The sequence below is a fragment of the Desmodus rotundus genome, chromosome 5, assembly GCF_022682495.2.
Source record: "Desmodus rotundus isolate HL8 chromosome 5, HLdesRot8A.1, whole genome shotgun sequence".
Taxonomy (NCBI): Eukaryota; Metazoa; Chordata; class Mammalia; order Chiroptera; family Phyllostomidae; genus Desmodus; species Desmodus rotundus.
The window spans coordinates 44,626,138-44,641,250 of record NC_071391.1 but is presented as its reverse complement, the minus strand read 5'-3'; the positions used below and the strand labels follow the sequence as shown (position 1 = coordinate 44,641,250).

At 35.0% G+C, this 15,113-nt stretch overlaps 1 protein-coding gene and 1 pseudogene across 1 annotated transcript; both read right to left on the bottom strand.

The window, feature by feature from the left end:
* Window positions 1-10,267: 10,267 nt before the first annotated feature.
* Window positions 10,268-11,962, bottom strand: LOC112315950 (olfactory receptor 51V1-like). Its single transcript, XM_024572606.4, has one exon. It carries the CDS (start codon window positions 11,729-11,731, stop codon window positions 10,718-10,720), a length of 1,014 nt encoding a protein of 337 aa, XP_024428374.3. The 5' UTR covers window positions 11,732-11,962; the 3' UTR covers window positions 10,268-10,717.
* A 2,680-nt stretch (window positions 11,963-14,642) lies between these two features.
* LOC112315851 (serine palmitoyltransferase small subunit B-like) lies at window positions 14,643-15,032 on the bottom strand (annotated as a pseudogene).
* Between the last annotated feature and the right edge of the window lie 81 nt (window positions 15,033-15,113).

Genomic DNA, 15,113 nt, shown 5'->3' with positions numbered 1-15,113 from the left:
GAATACCTCTGGGCTGAGAAGTCTTTTGGGTATTTTACATGCTGAGTAATTGCTTTAGCATCTGAGACCCACAGTCAGTATTTGGATTAGCTGACTAGATTGAACTTTTATAATTACATTTCATGTGTATGGATATACCACCTTGATTGGGAGAAGAGTATATAAACTATGGTTATAAGCCCTGCTTCTTGGTGGAGATTTTACATGATAAGATTAAGGAAAAAATATAAATCTATTATTAATTAACAGAAGTTTGCAGATATATAATTACCTGAGGGAAAAACAAAAATTGACTCATTAAATGTTGAATAGCCAGAAAAGTGAAGCAAGTTTATTGCCAAAATTAGATAATATCATTAAAGTTAAAAAGATTCCTCTAATGGAGAGAAATAATTATGATGCTATCCAGTATTTGGAGACATAAATCAATGCTAGCTGTCTTCATATATAATTTTATTTTCAAAATTAATTATATTTGTATTCTTGGACTATGAAATTTGATGTCCTCTTAGTTCAGAGTGATCTAGTAAATCACCTATTTTAATTTACCAATCTGTATTCATCATAAAATTCCTCTGTTGACACCCATGACCTCCATCACCAGTGTTGGGAAATTTAATATAAGTCAGAAAACACTGAATAATGTAAAACTGTGCTTCCTATTCCACTGATGAACATTCAAGATAAGGTTTTTGAATATGGTATTCTTTTAGAATTTTCTTACATGCCAAAATACAGGTTTTAGCCTCATCTTTGTAGTGGATCTCAAAAGATGGTATTTAATCATAAACATCCAAGTTGCTCCAAAACAAAATCATCTTCTCAATTGGTTTTCTTTAATGTCTATATGATTTTTGTAATTTTTCTTGGTATAGTTTTTTGTCCACTTTGTGGTTTATGTTTCAAATAATTTGTGACCATTCATTTACATCTTTATTTTTTCAATGCATATTTTGTAAGTTACATGCATTGCTTGGTTCTTGCTAGTATAAATACATCAATGAAGAGAGCAGACGTGTTCCTTGTATTAAACAAATAGATACTCTGCAGTGAGAAAATAATTATTTTTTCCAGATAAGGGCATTGAGTTCCAAAAATAAAGAGTTTTGGAATGATATTAAATATGAGAAAGTTAACTGAAAAACAAAAAATAACAATTTCAGAAAATATCTGTTTTTCAGAGAATCTGGACTCAAGGTAAGGTAGGCTAGCAATACATTGTTTAGAAACACAGGTGAGATAATGGGTTAAATTTAAAATCTCCTACTTTATCATTCAGCCTTTTAGAAAAATTATGAATTTCTCATGCATGTATAGAAAACTATGCTTTGTGAGCCTAGTGTTGTGGAAGTTTGGGGTGGGTTTTTGGTTGTTGTTGTTTTTCCTACAGTAAGTATAAGAAAGCCATAGTCAATCAGCAAAATGTGGGAGCAAGGAATATGTAAGGCCCTACATACCCTTTGAGAGGCTCATGAAGTATATCCCATTCTTGGCAAAGAAACTGATGCAAATAGAACTTACCTAAAGTACTGATGTTTCTCTATTATGTTATTTTAATGGCATCTTAGAGGCAAAAACTATTTAAAGTGGGTCTTGTCCAAATAAAATATATCTTTCCTCTACCAAATATTCTTAGCAACACATTTTGTAACAGCTACTAAGAGATAATATCCTACTTTTATTTAAGTTTAGTTATGAAAATTCACAAATCAGCAAAATGTTAATTAGCAAATAAAATGATGAGACGAAGAATACTACTTGGCATGCCAATATACCAGTTAATCTCTGATTTCAGTCTTTTCTGTAATTTATTGCTTACTTTCTAAGCTGTACATGTGTACTTGTCAATGGATTCAAAGAAGTTGGGTCATATACCCAACTTCCAAGAAGTTGGAAGTATCCAAGAAGTTGGGTAAAATAAAATAACATATTTGTAAAGTAAAACTAAACAAGATAAAACTCTTATAAGGGAAAGCTGAGAAAATTAAATATAATTTCAAGGATGGGTAGTCAAATCATGAAAGAGGTCTTTGTAGAAGATACTTATCAGAAGTTAAGTTGCAGAATACATGGAGTCAGGTTATGGCATGAACTATACTGAAAGCCTTATTATTTTGCATTACAGATTTTTTAACAAATTACTCATTTCCATGAATATTGGGGCTCTCTGACTACACATACTATTAAGAATGCACTCTTTATTTGTACAATTATTTATTATCTATGTTAGAATAAAATGCTGGCTCTGATGTATATATATACATATATATATTCACATACACACATATATATTCACACATATATTTACTCTCAACTTAATCTTAAAGGTGCAGAACAAGAACAAGACTGGTATTCAAGAAATCCATCTTTTATTCCTACACCTGACACTAGCTCTATGACATTGACTAAATTGCTTCTATTCTCTGAAGTAAGTTTTAAAAAAATTTTAAATACTTTAATAATGTGGAATTTAATAAATGATCCTCTAAAGTTTCTTGCCATGCGAATCTATTAAGTATTGGGTTAAATTTATAAATTTATCTGTAACAAATCTGTATATTTAAAAATAATTATATGCCTACAAAACTGCCCTATTTAGACACTGCCCTTTGTAGTCAAAATATATAATGGTTAAATTAGTGATTAAAGCTGTTGAACTACATGTGTCATATATATTGAGAAAGCTGAGTGCCACATTTTTTTGCTATATTTAAAAACCAAATAGAATATAATCCCAGCAGTGGATCCCTGGATCTAAAGGCACTTCCATTTTTAGTTTCTGAGGAAATTCCATACTGTTTTCCACAGTGGCTGCACCAGTCTGCACTCCTACTTACTGTGCACCAGGGTTCCCTTTTCCCCACATCCTCATCAAGCAGTTTGTTGATTGGTTAATGATAGCCATTCTGACTAGTGTGTGGTGGTATCTCATTGTGGTTTTAATTCACATCTCTCTGATGGCTAGTGATATTGAACATCCTTTCATATGCCTATGGGCCCTCTGTCTGTCCTTGGAGAAGTGTCTGTTCAGGTTTTGCCCATTTTTTAAATTGGATTGTTTGTCTTCCTGGTGTGGAGTTGTATGAGTTCTTAAAATATTTTGAAGATCAAACCCTGTGTGAGGTATCATTGGCAAGTATGTTTTCCCATACAGTTGGTCCCCTTTTCATTTTGCTGATGTTTTCTTTAGCTGTGCAGAAGCTTTTTAATTTGCTGTAGTCTCATTTGTTTATTCTTTCTTTTATATCCCTTGCCCTAGGAGATATATCGGCAAAGATACTGCTATGTGGGATATCTGAAATTTTCCTGCCTACGTTCTCCTCTAGGACTTTTATGGTGTTATGACTTACATTTAAGTTTTTTATACATCTTGAGTTTATTCTGGTGTAAGTTGGTGGTCTAGTTTCATTTTTTTGCATGTACCTGTCCAGGTCTCCCAGCATCATTTATTGGAGAGGCTATTTTTACTCCATTTTATACTCTTGCTCCCTTTGTCAAATATAATTGATCATAGAAAGGGTCTATTTCTGGGCACTCTATTCTGTTCCATTGATCCATGTGGTACCTTTACATAATGGAATACTATGCAGCAGAAAGAAAAAGGAGCTCCTACCCTTCGTGACAGCATGGATGGAACTGGAAAGTATTAAGCTAAGTGAAATAAGCTAGGAGGCAAAAGACAAATACCATATAATCTTACCTATAAGTAGAATCTAACGAGCAAAGCAAGTGAACAAAATAGAACCAGAGACTTGGAAATAAGGAAAAAATTGACAGTGACAAGAGGGGAGGGGGAAGAGGGAAAACAGGGGAAAGAAGGGGAAAGGTCTAGTCAAGGAATATATATAAAGGATCCATGGTAATGGACAACAGGATGGGGACTGACTGAGGGAGCTAGGGGTCGGGGGAGGCAAGGTAAAGCAATGGGGGAAAATTGGGACAACTATAATTGAACAACAATAAAAAAACTAAAAAAATAAATAGCCCTGGCTGGTGTAGCTTAGTGGATTGGGTGCAGGCCTGTGAACCAAAGCGTTCCTGGTTTGATTCCCAGTCAGGGCACATACTTGGTCCCCAGTAGGGGGGCACAGAAAAGGCAACCACACATTGATGTTATTCTCCCTCTCTTTCTCGTCCCTTCCCCCTCTCTAGAAATAAATAAATAAATCAAATCTTTATAAACAAACAAACAAACAAATACCAATAAGTTTCCTAATCATGTTGCTGGTTGCAGAAACAATTAAGAAAAATGCAAGGTTCGTAAATTTTGTAAATAAGATTCCAGTAATTTTTTCTATAATGATTGCATGCATTCTATACCCATTTACTGATGATCTGTTGCTTTCATTTAACGTCTCCATTGCTCATTTTAGAAATCTGGTGAATTGGAGAGAAATGTACATCTTTAGAAAAGGTGTCTTGAACCAAAGAACTCAAAAGAAAGCAGCCTTCCACAGACATTGGTCTAATGATACAAACAGATTTGAAGCAAAAATACAATAAAATCTAGAAGGAGAATTACCTTATACCCTCTCCCTTCTTGGAACTTTAGATAGGATAAAAGAGATACCTGGTTTTCCACCATAGATAGTAGATCTGTACTTAAAGGAAACATTCCTGAAATTATGCCTAAAAGCAGGCAGTTGTTTTTCTGCTAGTGTGAATTTGTTCACCAGACTCTATCTGAATTATTTTGGTTTCCCCATGAGAATCATGTCTGCTGAGTCAAAGTTATCATAAGTAGTTTCCCAGAATATGTAGAAATAATGTGGCTATTTTCTTCTATCACTTTATAAGGCATAAGTTAATTTTACTTTTGTACTATTATTCATAGTATTTATCTCTCCAAACTAGGATTTTAATATATATGACTTATGAGGAATTTTATGCAATTAATGTCTTGGTTCTATGGATAGTATATTATTAACTATACAGACATTTTTATCACACTATGAATTATAGAGTATATGAGCAAGAGTTTTACTTGTTTTCTTTAAACACATTAACCTATTTTTTTTCCTGTATCTGTGTTTTATGGTTGAGAGGAGGGTGGTTTGACTTCATGAGAAAGAAAAAAAACAGAGAAAGAAAGAAAAGAATGAAGAAAAAAAGAAAGGAAAAAAAGAAAAGAAGAGAATAAAAAGAAAAGAAAACAAAATAAAGGAAACAAAAGAAAAGAAGGCCAGCTCTGGCTGGTGTGGCTCAGTTGGTTGCAATGTTGACCCATAAATCAGCCAAAAGGTCATGAGGTTCAATTTCTGGTCAAGGAATTACATCTCTCTCTCTCTCTCTCTCTCTCTCTCTGCCCCACCCCTGCTCTCTCTCTAAAATCAATAAGAATGTCCGCAGGTGAGGACTGAAAAAAATGAAAGCCATAAAGTTATGTATAGTAATGCTGAGTGAGGTTGATATTGCCCTATTACATTAATTTAGGAACACTACAATATGAGGGGGCACCTCAAATAAATGTAATTATCTTCTAGAGGTGGGCCCCTTGTAGTACAACCTTCCCTAGCTAGGTGAGCATTCTAGGAAACCATCTGCATCAGTGTACCAACTGGCATTGTTGTTAGAGGCTGGAATCAGCTTCAGTTTTTCTTGAAGATGCTTTCAGAGTAATTGGCCATTTCATGATGACTAGTTTATGAGTGCACCTGCCCACCACTGTGCTGAGTGTTTGGCAGTTTGGACCAAAAATGGCATGTGTACCCCACCCTCCTTATTCACCAGATCTAGCCCTGAGAGACTCTTTTTATTTTGTGGGTTTTTTTTTTTCTCTTCACCAGATGGAAAAAGTCCTCAAAGGGAAATGTTTTCAGATGTGGAAGAGGTCAAACAAAAAACAACAGAAGCACTAAAAGGCATCAAAATTGACGAGTTCAAAAACTGTTTTGAGGAGTGGGAAAAACATCTCAGTAGGTGTATTGCATCAAATGGAGAGTACTTTGAAGGTGACTGAAGTTTAAGCATGTAAGAATAAATGCACAATTTTTTTGTAAATAAATTCCAGGGTTTTTTTGAGTCCACCTTAATCCTTCAAAAATTTAAATACTGTGTAGATGGACTGAAAATACAAATATGTGAACTGATAGAGTTAATAATAATGGTGACAGTGTTGATGATTATGATAATCAGAGTGACCATAGTGATTATGTTAAGTAGGACAACAAAATCCTTGACAAGAACATTGGGGTGCATAGGTTCTTGTCAAGGATTTTGTTGGCCTACTTAACATAATCACTATGGTCACTCTGATTATCATAATCATCATCAACACTGTCACCATTATTATTAACTATATCAGTTCACATATACTGGAACATAATCAACACGAGAAAAAAGCAAACAAAATATAACCAGAGACATTGAAATTAAGAACAATGTAACAGTAGCCAGAGGGGAGTGGGGAGGGGATAGTGGGGAGAGGGGTTTTAGGAGCTACTATAAAGGACACAAGGACAAAATCAAGGGGGAGGGTAGAGGTGAGGGAGGGAGGTGGGACTGACTGGGGTGGGGTGGAGGGATGGGGAGAAAATGCAGACAATTTTAACTGGATAAAAATAAAAAAAATAAAAATTTTAAAAAATTAAAAACATGAATATTTTAAAAAAATCCTTGAGAAGAGTTTAATTTTTGTTTCCTTCTTTCTGAGTCTATATTATAACATAAGGCAGGAACATATGTGTTACTACAGATGGAAAATGCTGACTATTGCACTCAAGAAAGGAAGGAGGAAAACTTAGAGAATGAATAGTAATTGTTGCAATGACTGATTGGATATAAACTTCTTTAAGAAGGAAATGCCGAAAGAAGAAAATTTCCTAAAAATATTAGGCAGTTTTATCCATTATTAAATAAATAAATAATTAGAATGGGCATTAGTCCATGCATTAAGAAAATAATCGATATTAACTGCAGTACTTAGAAGCCATCAAAAGTAAAATAGTGCAGGATTATATGTTAATGTAAATGAAAGCAGAAGACAAGGGAGATACTATCTTGGAAGAAATTTCAAAAATAACAATGGGTCACTTTAAAAATTTTAGTCAAATAAACCTGCATTTTTTAAATGCCTTAGGTATCATTTGATTAGAAAAGTACAATAATCATCCTCACATTACTTCCTGACTTACAGTCTTCATTAATTGATATACTTTACAAAATTGTATCAATTGCCTACTAGTTACAAAATTTAAAAGTTTCCTCTGGAGAAGTTCAAGATGACACTGTTACTATATCTATGAATTAGAGAAGACACAGACTAACTAATATTTTTATTGGATTAATTAGTACTTTTAAAAATGACTTTTCTGTTTGAGGGTCTTGGAATATTCAGGCTAACATGCACGTTATGTCTACTCTGGATATCTGGACGATTACCTCTCCAGAGTGAAGCACGCCATACATATTTCATTGTTTTTAGGTACATTTGAACACGGACTCCTCTGACATCGTCCAGCCTAGTCCAGCATATGAGTACAGGTAGAAGCGCATAGGGAGAAAGACGACAATTCTCAGGGAAGATTTTTATTTTTTGTTCTGTGACTATTAGGGAATGGTTATTTAGCAGGAATATTTATCTTTGGGAAGTAAACATACTGATGCAGCAATAATAAACACCAACAAAAGAAAATATAAATAAAACTTAATCAAGTACCTGCTATACAAATAAAAACAGAGATGGAGAAGGTGGGAGGAAGAGAGTCAGACAGAAAGAGAAAATAATGGGAAGAGAGATAAAAGGAAGGAAGGAAACAAGGAAGAATGGACACAGAAAACGGTTCACTTGATAAGAACCACGAGAAGGAATTTATGTGCTTAGATGGACTCCTTATGGTCAGCCAAGGCCCAGATGTTGTTAATAATAAGAGCCTAGTGGCCATTTGTTGATAGGAGCTTCTCACATCCTCATACTGGAAAGACCTCAGACTGCACTCCAGGCTTCCCATACTATGTCCACTTGTTTACACCATCTGAAGTCAACATAACATAACCGCTGGGCAACCCTGCTTTCCTTTTTCTAATAACCTGCCCTGTTCAATTAGAACTGCACAATTTGGGTAACTAATTTACAAAGTGGTCCTAATTGGGAGCCTGTGTGAGAACTTTTGTTATAAAATGCAGCCTCCTCTTTGTCTTTGTGGAAACACAATCCAGGTTGCTACCTGAACCTGTGTCTCCGGGGGCTGCAGCTCTTTTTGCTCAAATAAATGCATTTTTATTCTTTATTAGTCTACAATTAATTTTGGTCTTTGGAAGAAAGGAAGGATTCTAAATCACTCTTCAGCTACTTCAATCTTTATGTTCTACCTTCTATGGCCAAAATCTCAAAATATTTATCTACATCAATTTTACCTACTCATTCAAATTTTCTACATGAAGTTTTTAAACATTGAATCCTTTCCCACCACTCTGCCAACATAGGTCATAAGTTTTTCATTGTTTTTCTGAACCTAATGGATGCTTTTCAGTAACCAATTTAAGTCACTCTCCTGCAATTTTGACATACTCATTCTGGCTCTTTAAAACACTTTTTCATTTGGATTCATTGACATCATGCTCTCTTGACATTTATATTGCTTCCTTTTCAGACTATTTTTAGTGATTCAACTGTGCCCTATTATAACGATCAAGTTTTTCAGTATACTCGTACTATTTCCTTGGTCAAATCATCCACTCCCATGATCTCAAATACTGTGTTTATGAATATCGCTTCCAAATTCATTATCCAAGACACTGTTTTCATCAGAGCTCTGATATGTATATCAAATCCCAGGCTGGAATCTCTTAAGTGTATCAAATAAAGAAAATTTAAAAAATAATATGTCTAAAACAGATCCTATTCACCCACACATTTCTCATATCAGTATATGACATCATCTCTGTAGTTCCTTATTCCAAAAATCTAAACATGATTGGTACCTCCTTTTCTCTTACCCTTCAATTATTGTGAAGTCTTGCAATTCCCTGCTCAAACATTACTATATCCTGTTATTATATCTCTTTTATCTAGTTTTCTGCTGTCAACTCTTGCCTCAGTCATTTATTCAAAAGTGGGACTAATGTTCTTACATACATGTTCAATCATTTCACCCCTGTAATTGCAATTCGTTAGTAGTTGCATATTGTGCTAAGAATTAAAACTAAATTAAAATCTCACTTTCATAACCCTGTTTCTGTCTGATTTTCAAACATTTACACTTGAATTTTCACAGTCACTTATTCACCTGTTTTTCATATGGTCCAATGTGTTCTCACCTTTTCCTTTTCCCTCTTCCGTCTATTGAACATTTCTTCTCTTTTATATTCCTCAGGTTATTTACCCTTAATCTTCAAGCCTCAACTACATACCACTTGCTCAGGAAAGTTATTACATTCTCTTCGCTCAATTAAAATCCCTCTTTAGGCTGTCATTGTACTTGTCATTCCTTAATAAAGGCAATTATCATAATTGTAAATGTAGATGCATCCTTAATAATTTTTGTTTGTATCACCTGTTGTACTGAGGAAAAGTACTCTTTTTGCTCTCTACTGTTTTTCTTTACCTTAGTAGTGTCTAATACTGTATCTGACAATCTGAGAGTACTTAATAATTTTAATGGATTTTTATAAATATTCCACAATTACTTCAAACTTAATGTGTTCAAAGTGGATTCCACTAACAATATTCATTCTTTGTCATTATCTCCTTGAATGACAAGAGATCAGCTTGACTTCACAAGCCTGAAAATTAAGCATCAACTATGAAACCACTCTCTGTTCACCAGCCCACAGTCAATTACTAAGGTGTGTTTGTTTATATTTCTAAATATTCATCTCTATTATTGTTTTTTATTCCCCCAACCTCTAAAAAATGTATTCTCAATTTTGCTTTTGAAGTCATTTCTAAACTCTTTTACTTCAGGCTTTCTGAACAACTTAAAATGCCATGAAGAAATCTTAATGATAAAAATATGAACAAAAAAAATGAAAAATTTATATGCAATAAGATCCTATGTTCCTAACAGAAAGAAGTTAAGAGAAATATTTGAGACAGAGAGATTATAAATCTTTCTATTTTAAAAGTCCTTTAATTTATTTGTGAAGGGGGAAAAAGGGATATAGTGGAGAGGAGACTCAGCATCATAGTTTCAGCATAGTTACTCACTTAACTTCTCTGAATAAGGAAAGTTCAATTTCATTGCATCATGTATTTTGATATCAACACCATTTTTAAAAAGTCTAAATGATAGACATGCTTCCAAGATCTTAAATAGAAATGTTTCTAGTTTTAAGTGAAAAATATTGGATAACTAAGGTTAATAGAATTCTCACATGGCAGCCATGCTGCAGCACTATGTCAGTAAAGTGAAAAGACACTTAATTGTCATGTCTGTAATATCCTCCCACAAACTTCCAGAAATCTTTCCTGGAATGTATATTAGAAAAACTCAGTTCTATCACTTCTCCTGTATCAGTAAGCCACATTAAGTTCTTTAATACTTGAGTCCTTATAAAAGGACAAAATTTTTAGAAAATATTATACAAATCTTAAGTTATTGAACACATGGGAACTACCATTATTTTTTTACCTTAATGGACAATAGGGTGGGGAATGACTAAGGGAGTGGGGGAGGAGGGTGGGCAGGGCAGGGGAGAGTAAGAGGGGAAAAATTGGGACAACTGTAATTGAACAACAATAAAACAACATTTTACTGAATAAAATTCAAGGGTTCCACTACATTTTCAATGAAAACCACTTCTTCACCCTGCTTCGGATCTGCTGGGTCTTTACACTATAGATTATTGGATTCATCAGGGGTGGAAATAGAATATAAATGTTTCCCATAAGAACATGAACCAAAGGTGAGAGGTGCTTTCCAAAGCGGTGTACCATGGTGAGACCGATGATGGGAATATAGAAAACCAGAACAGCAGAGATGTGGGAAACACAGGTCTGCAAAGACTTGAGCCTCTCTTCCCGAGATGCAACTGCCAGCACTGTATACAAGATGAAAACATAAGAGATGAGAATAAGGACAGCATCTAAGAGCAAGGCAAAAATCACCAGAACCAAGGCATACAAGCTGTTGAAGCGGATGTCGGAGCAGGCCAGCCGGAGTAGGTCCTGGTGCAGGCAGAAAGAGTGGGAGAGTACGTGGGGGCGGCAGTAATGGAAGAACTTCAAGCGGATGATGACAGGAAGAATGGACACAGAACTTCTCATCACAATGGCCACCATGAAATGAATGATTCTACTATTAGTCAGGATGGATGTGTATCTCAGAGGATTGCAGATTGCAGTAAAGCGATCAAAAGCCATGGCAAGAAGGACTCCAGACTCTGTGCTAGAGAGACCATGGACAAAATAAGTCTGTGCGATGCAGACATCCAGGCTGATTTCCTGGCTGATCCCCCACAGGATCCCCAGCACCGTGTGCACCGTGGACAGCCCCATGCACAGGTCAGTGAGGGCCAGCATGGCCAAGAAGTAAAACATGGGCTGGTGCAGGCTCGGCTCAGTCCGGATCACGTGCAGCACCAGGCAGTTTCCCAGAAAAACCATGGCATAGATGGAGGAAAAAGGAATTGAAAACCAGAGAGAGTACTGGTCTAGGCCAGGGAATCCTGTAAGAATGAATATCGAGGAATTGAGAGGAGAAGCAGAGGAAGCAGGCATGAATATTTGAAGGTAATTTTCAAAGTATGATAAATATTTATTCACAGTTTTGTTTAAACTGTCTGTTGTCATTGAGAACGATCCAATATAGCACAGCCACTCAGAACACAGCACAGGTAAAAGCAGTTGTAGAATTCCTGGGCCGCTCAAGTCTTTGGGAGAAGCCACAGCAAAAGGTAATTTCACAGCGAACCTTCTTAGTATTACATCTCAGAGGTTACAGAGGCAAGGCAATGTCCAACAGTTTTAGGAAAATCAGATCACTAATTTCATTGACTTTTAGTCTCTCTCAGCAACTGTCACCACACACAGCAGGTGACAGTGACACCTTAGGCTGCTGCTGTGCTGCTGCTCTTGAATCAGCCTCAGGAACGCTCTCTTCCTTACCAGTCGTTATAGTACAGGGAGACAGGAGGCTCAGATTTATGAGGAGTGAAGAGCATTGTGAAGCAGGTGATCCCAGGCTCCTGGGAGACCACTATTCCTTCATGGTTGATGATGCAAATGAAAGATTCTGCCAAGAATATTTTTTCAGCAGTGATGATAGAAAACTTGCTTATTAGAGCAGAAAAATATGATTCTAAGAGTCACAATGTATCTTCAACCCTCTATATCTGTGATAGCTCCAACTATAACATATATATTTGCATTATCAAACTAAATTATATAAACAAAGTTTATCCCAGTTACAAGGCAATTTGGGGTGTTGCTTATTAATTTATTCAGTCATTCATTTATTCGTAAGCCCTGTATACAGTATCAGCGTAGAAGCGATGAACAGTTTACAGTGTCTCTGTCCTTTTGGAACTTACAATCAAGTATGGAAAGTATGGAATATAATAAAAATAAATATATAAATTCATATAAGTATTTTGACAGTGCAAATAATGCAATAACAATGAAAATTTTGAAAAACTTGTAATAGTATAGTTCAATGACAAAATTAGAATATTATATATCTGATTCAAGAAGTAGCATAAATAAAACTTGAATGACAAGTATTGGGGAAATATCTGGGGGATTCAAAATATTACAATTCAGGATAGGTATTTTTTTCCTACCACCACTAGAACTACATTGAAAATATTTGACAAAATTCAACCTTCAACACATCTCTAGACAACCCACTTTACTGTATTTGATTTTTTTAAAGCCCATTTTGACCTACGTGTGGTAATGTTCAGGAGGTTGGGGCATATCTCTTTTGGATGCCCATTTTGTTAAAACTCTCTGTGTCCAGAATTGAGCATAGTAACTGTCAACTAGTTGTTGAAGAAATAAATGAATGTCTCTCTAGAATTCATACAGCAGAGATGCAAATGTCCCTTCTTATAGCTTTAAAATAATTTTCAAGATATTTTACTTAGAGTGAAGGTTGCTACTTTGAAGTACTAAATATGTTTATTTTATTAAACATTTAGCATTGAATATCTTCGGTGATATGTTATAAAAATACATGACTTTAAGTTTACACTTACTGTAAATACTGGGGGAACATTAGCAATTTTAGTACGTACTATTTTCAGTGTTTAATGATGTCCCAGAGTCTGTCAAAGAGTGTGGGACTACTAGACTATTTGACCTTTCCAACTTTATTTTTACTTTTTAATAATTATTGTGTTTTTTTAATTAAACCTAATTTATTTTGCAAAACTCAACAAATGTTCAGATATGGTTTATCTTCAATCCATGTGTTTGTTTGTTTTTTAGCAAACATGCAAGTTAATTTGGCATGAGAAACATCTTTCTCTCTAGCTCTCTTTGAAAATTGCTTTTCATAACACAAAAAGAGTACAAATGTCGTCCAAGAACTATTTACATTTTTACCTTCCAATATTACTAACATTAATATATATTGAGAGGAAAGAACAACTGCAATGATTTATCTTTGCCATTCATGTGTGATTCAGCAGTATAATTAAAAACTTATAATGTGTTTAAGATAAATACTTTGAAAGAAATGTAATCTTATTTTTGCTCTGCAAAGGAGCCACTACATCAAGGCATTTAATTGGAGCTGTTGAGTTCCTGCTGGTAGAATATTAATTCCAGCCTATTATTAGCTTTTCTTTTTGTAGTTCAATGCTACCCCCGTTTTATTTTTTTATTTATCTTAAAAAATTTTTTATTGTTATTCAATTACAGTTGTCTGCATTTTCTCCCCATTGCTACCCCCCTTTTACTGAGTGAAAGCACAGAAAAATAAAAGCAATTTCTTTTGTCCTCCCCCCAGGCCAGCATCTTGGAAAGCAGGACAACATCACAAGTCACAGCATCTGAATTTAGTTTGATTATATTTTGTTTCTTATACTTAAAATTATTTTGTATTATAGTACCTACTGGGTATCTAAAATCAACATTGTTGATTTTAAGTTGTTATAAAGCCAGACTTTTAGAGGCATTTGAAACAATTCATGAATCATGTCTGAAAGGAGGTAATTGCTTCCAGCCTATTCTTTTGCACTTGAAGTAAAAAAATTTTAGGTATCAGTAATTTAGTGAAAAACAATACTTTAAAGACCCATGTCATTTATTCACATCTTTATACTGTAAACAAGAGTATGATACTTTTGACAGTAGCCTATGGACAAATTTTAAAATATATTTCCTTTAGTATAGCGTAAGTATCAATGGAGCATTTTATACATGATTCTGTTAGTTCTCATATGAGCCTCCTTTCCAGAAAAATATTATATAAAATTTCATGATTAAAAATTAAAATCTAAAGTTTTAGATTTAAGTTGAGAAAATATGGTATGTGGGGTAGGGCCATTGTATTATCTATGGTCTGATATGCAATGTAACATGAACAAAAATATCTAAAGAGAAATCTATCTCAAATCTCAAGAAAGGTGTTAAGAGGGTGTAGCGAAGTGAGAGCCTTTTTGGTCAGACAGTGAGAGAAGACACAGTATTCACCTAAAACAGTAAGTTGTAAGAAGCATCGACATATGCAATGCCAAGTCACAGAATGCAAACAAAATCAATTTGAAAGTTTACTGTGATAGCCACACATTTTGGAGAAAAATTCCCACACCAGGCAGATGTGGACTGGAATAAAAACAGGCAGTATACACCACCATAACAAAAATGGTTAGTAAGATGGTATTGAATATGGATGGCTCCCAAGGATCCGTGACAGCACACCTGCTAATGATTTGGTATTGGTAGTAGAGCCAGGAGAAATAGTCCTTCACACACCTGAAATCCATGGTTGGTGCGTTCAGGCTGCAGAAAGTCCATCCTGCCTGGGTGGGGGGCGGGATCCAGACTTGGATTCTTGTCCTTGCTCCTCCACAGAATGATCCTGGGTTACTTCTCCTCCCTGAGTTGCTGTTTCTTCATCTTCTGGTTGGGTGTTTCTCCCTGCAACTTAGGTGAGCACCCACGCTTTGGCATTTCTCTCAGCATCCCAGAGCTGGGTATTTGGTCCAGCTATCTGCACTACTGCCAA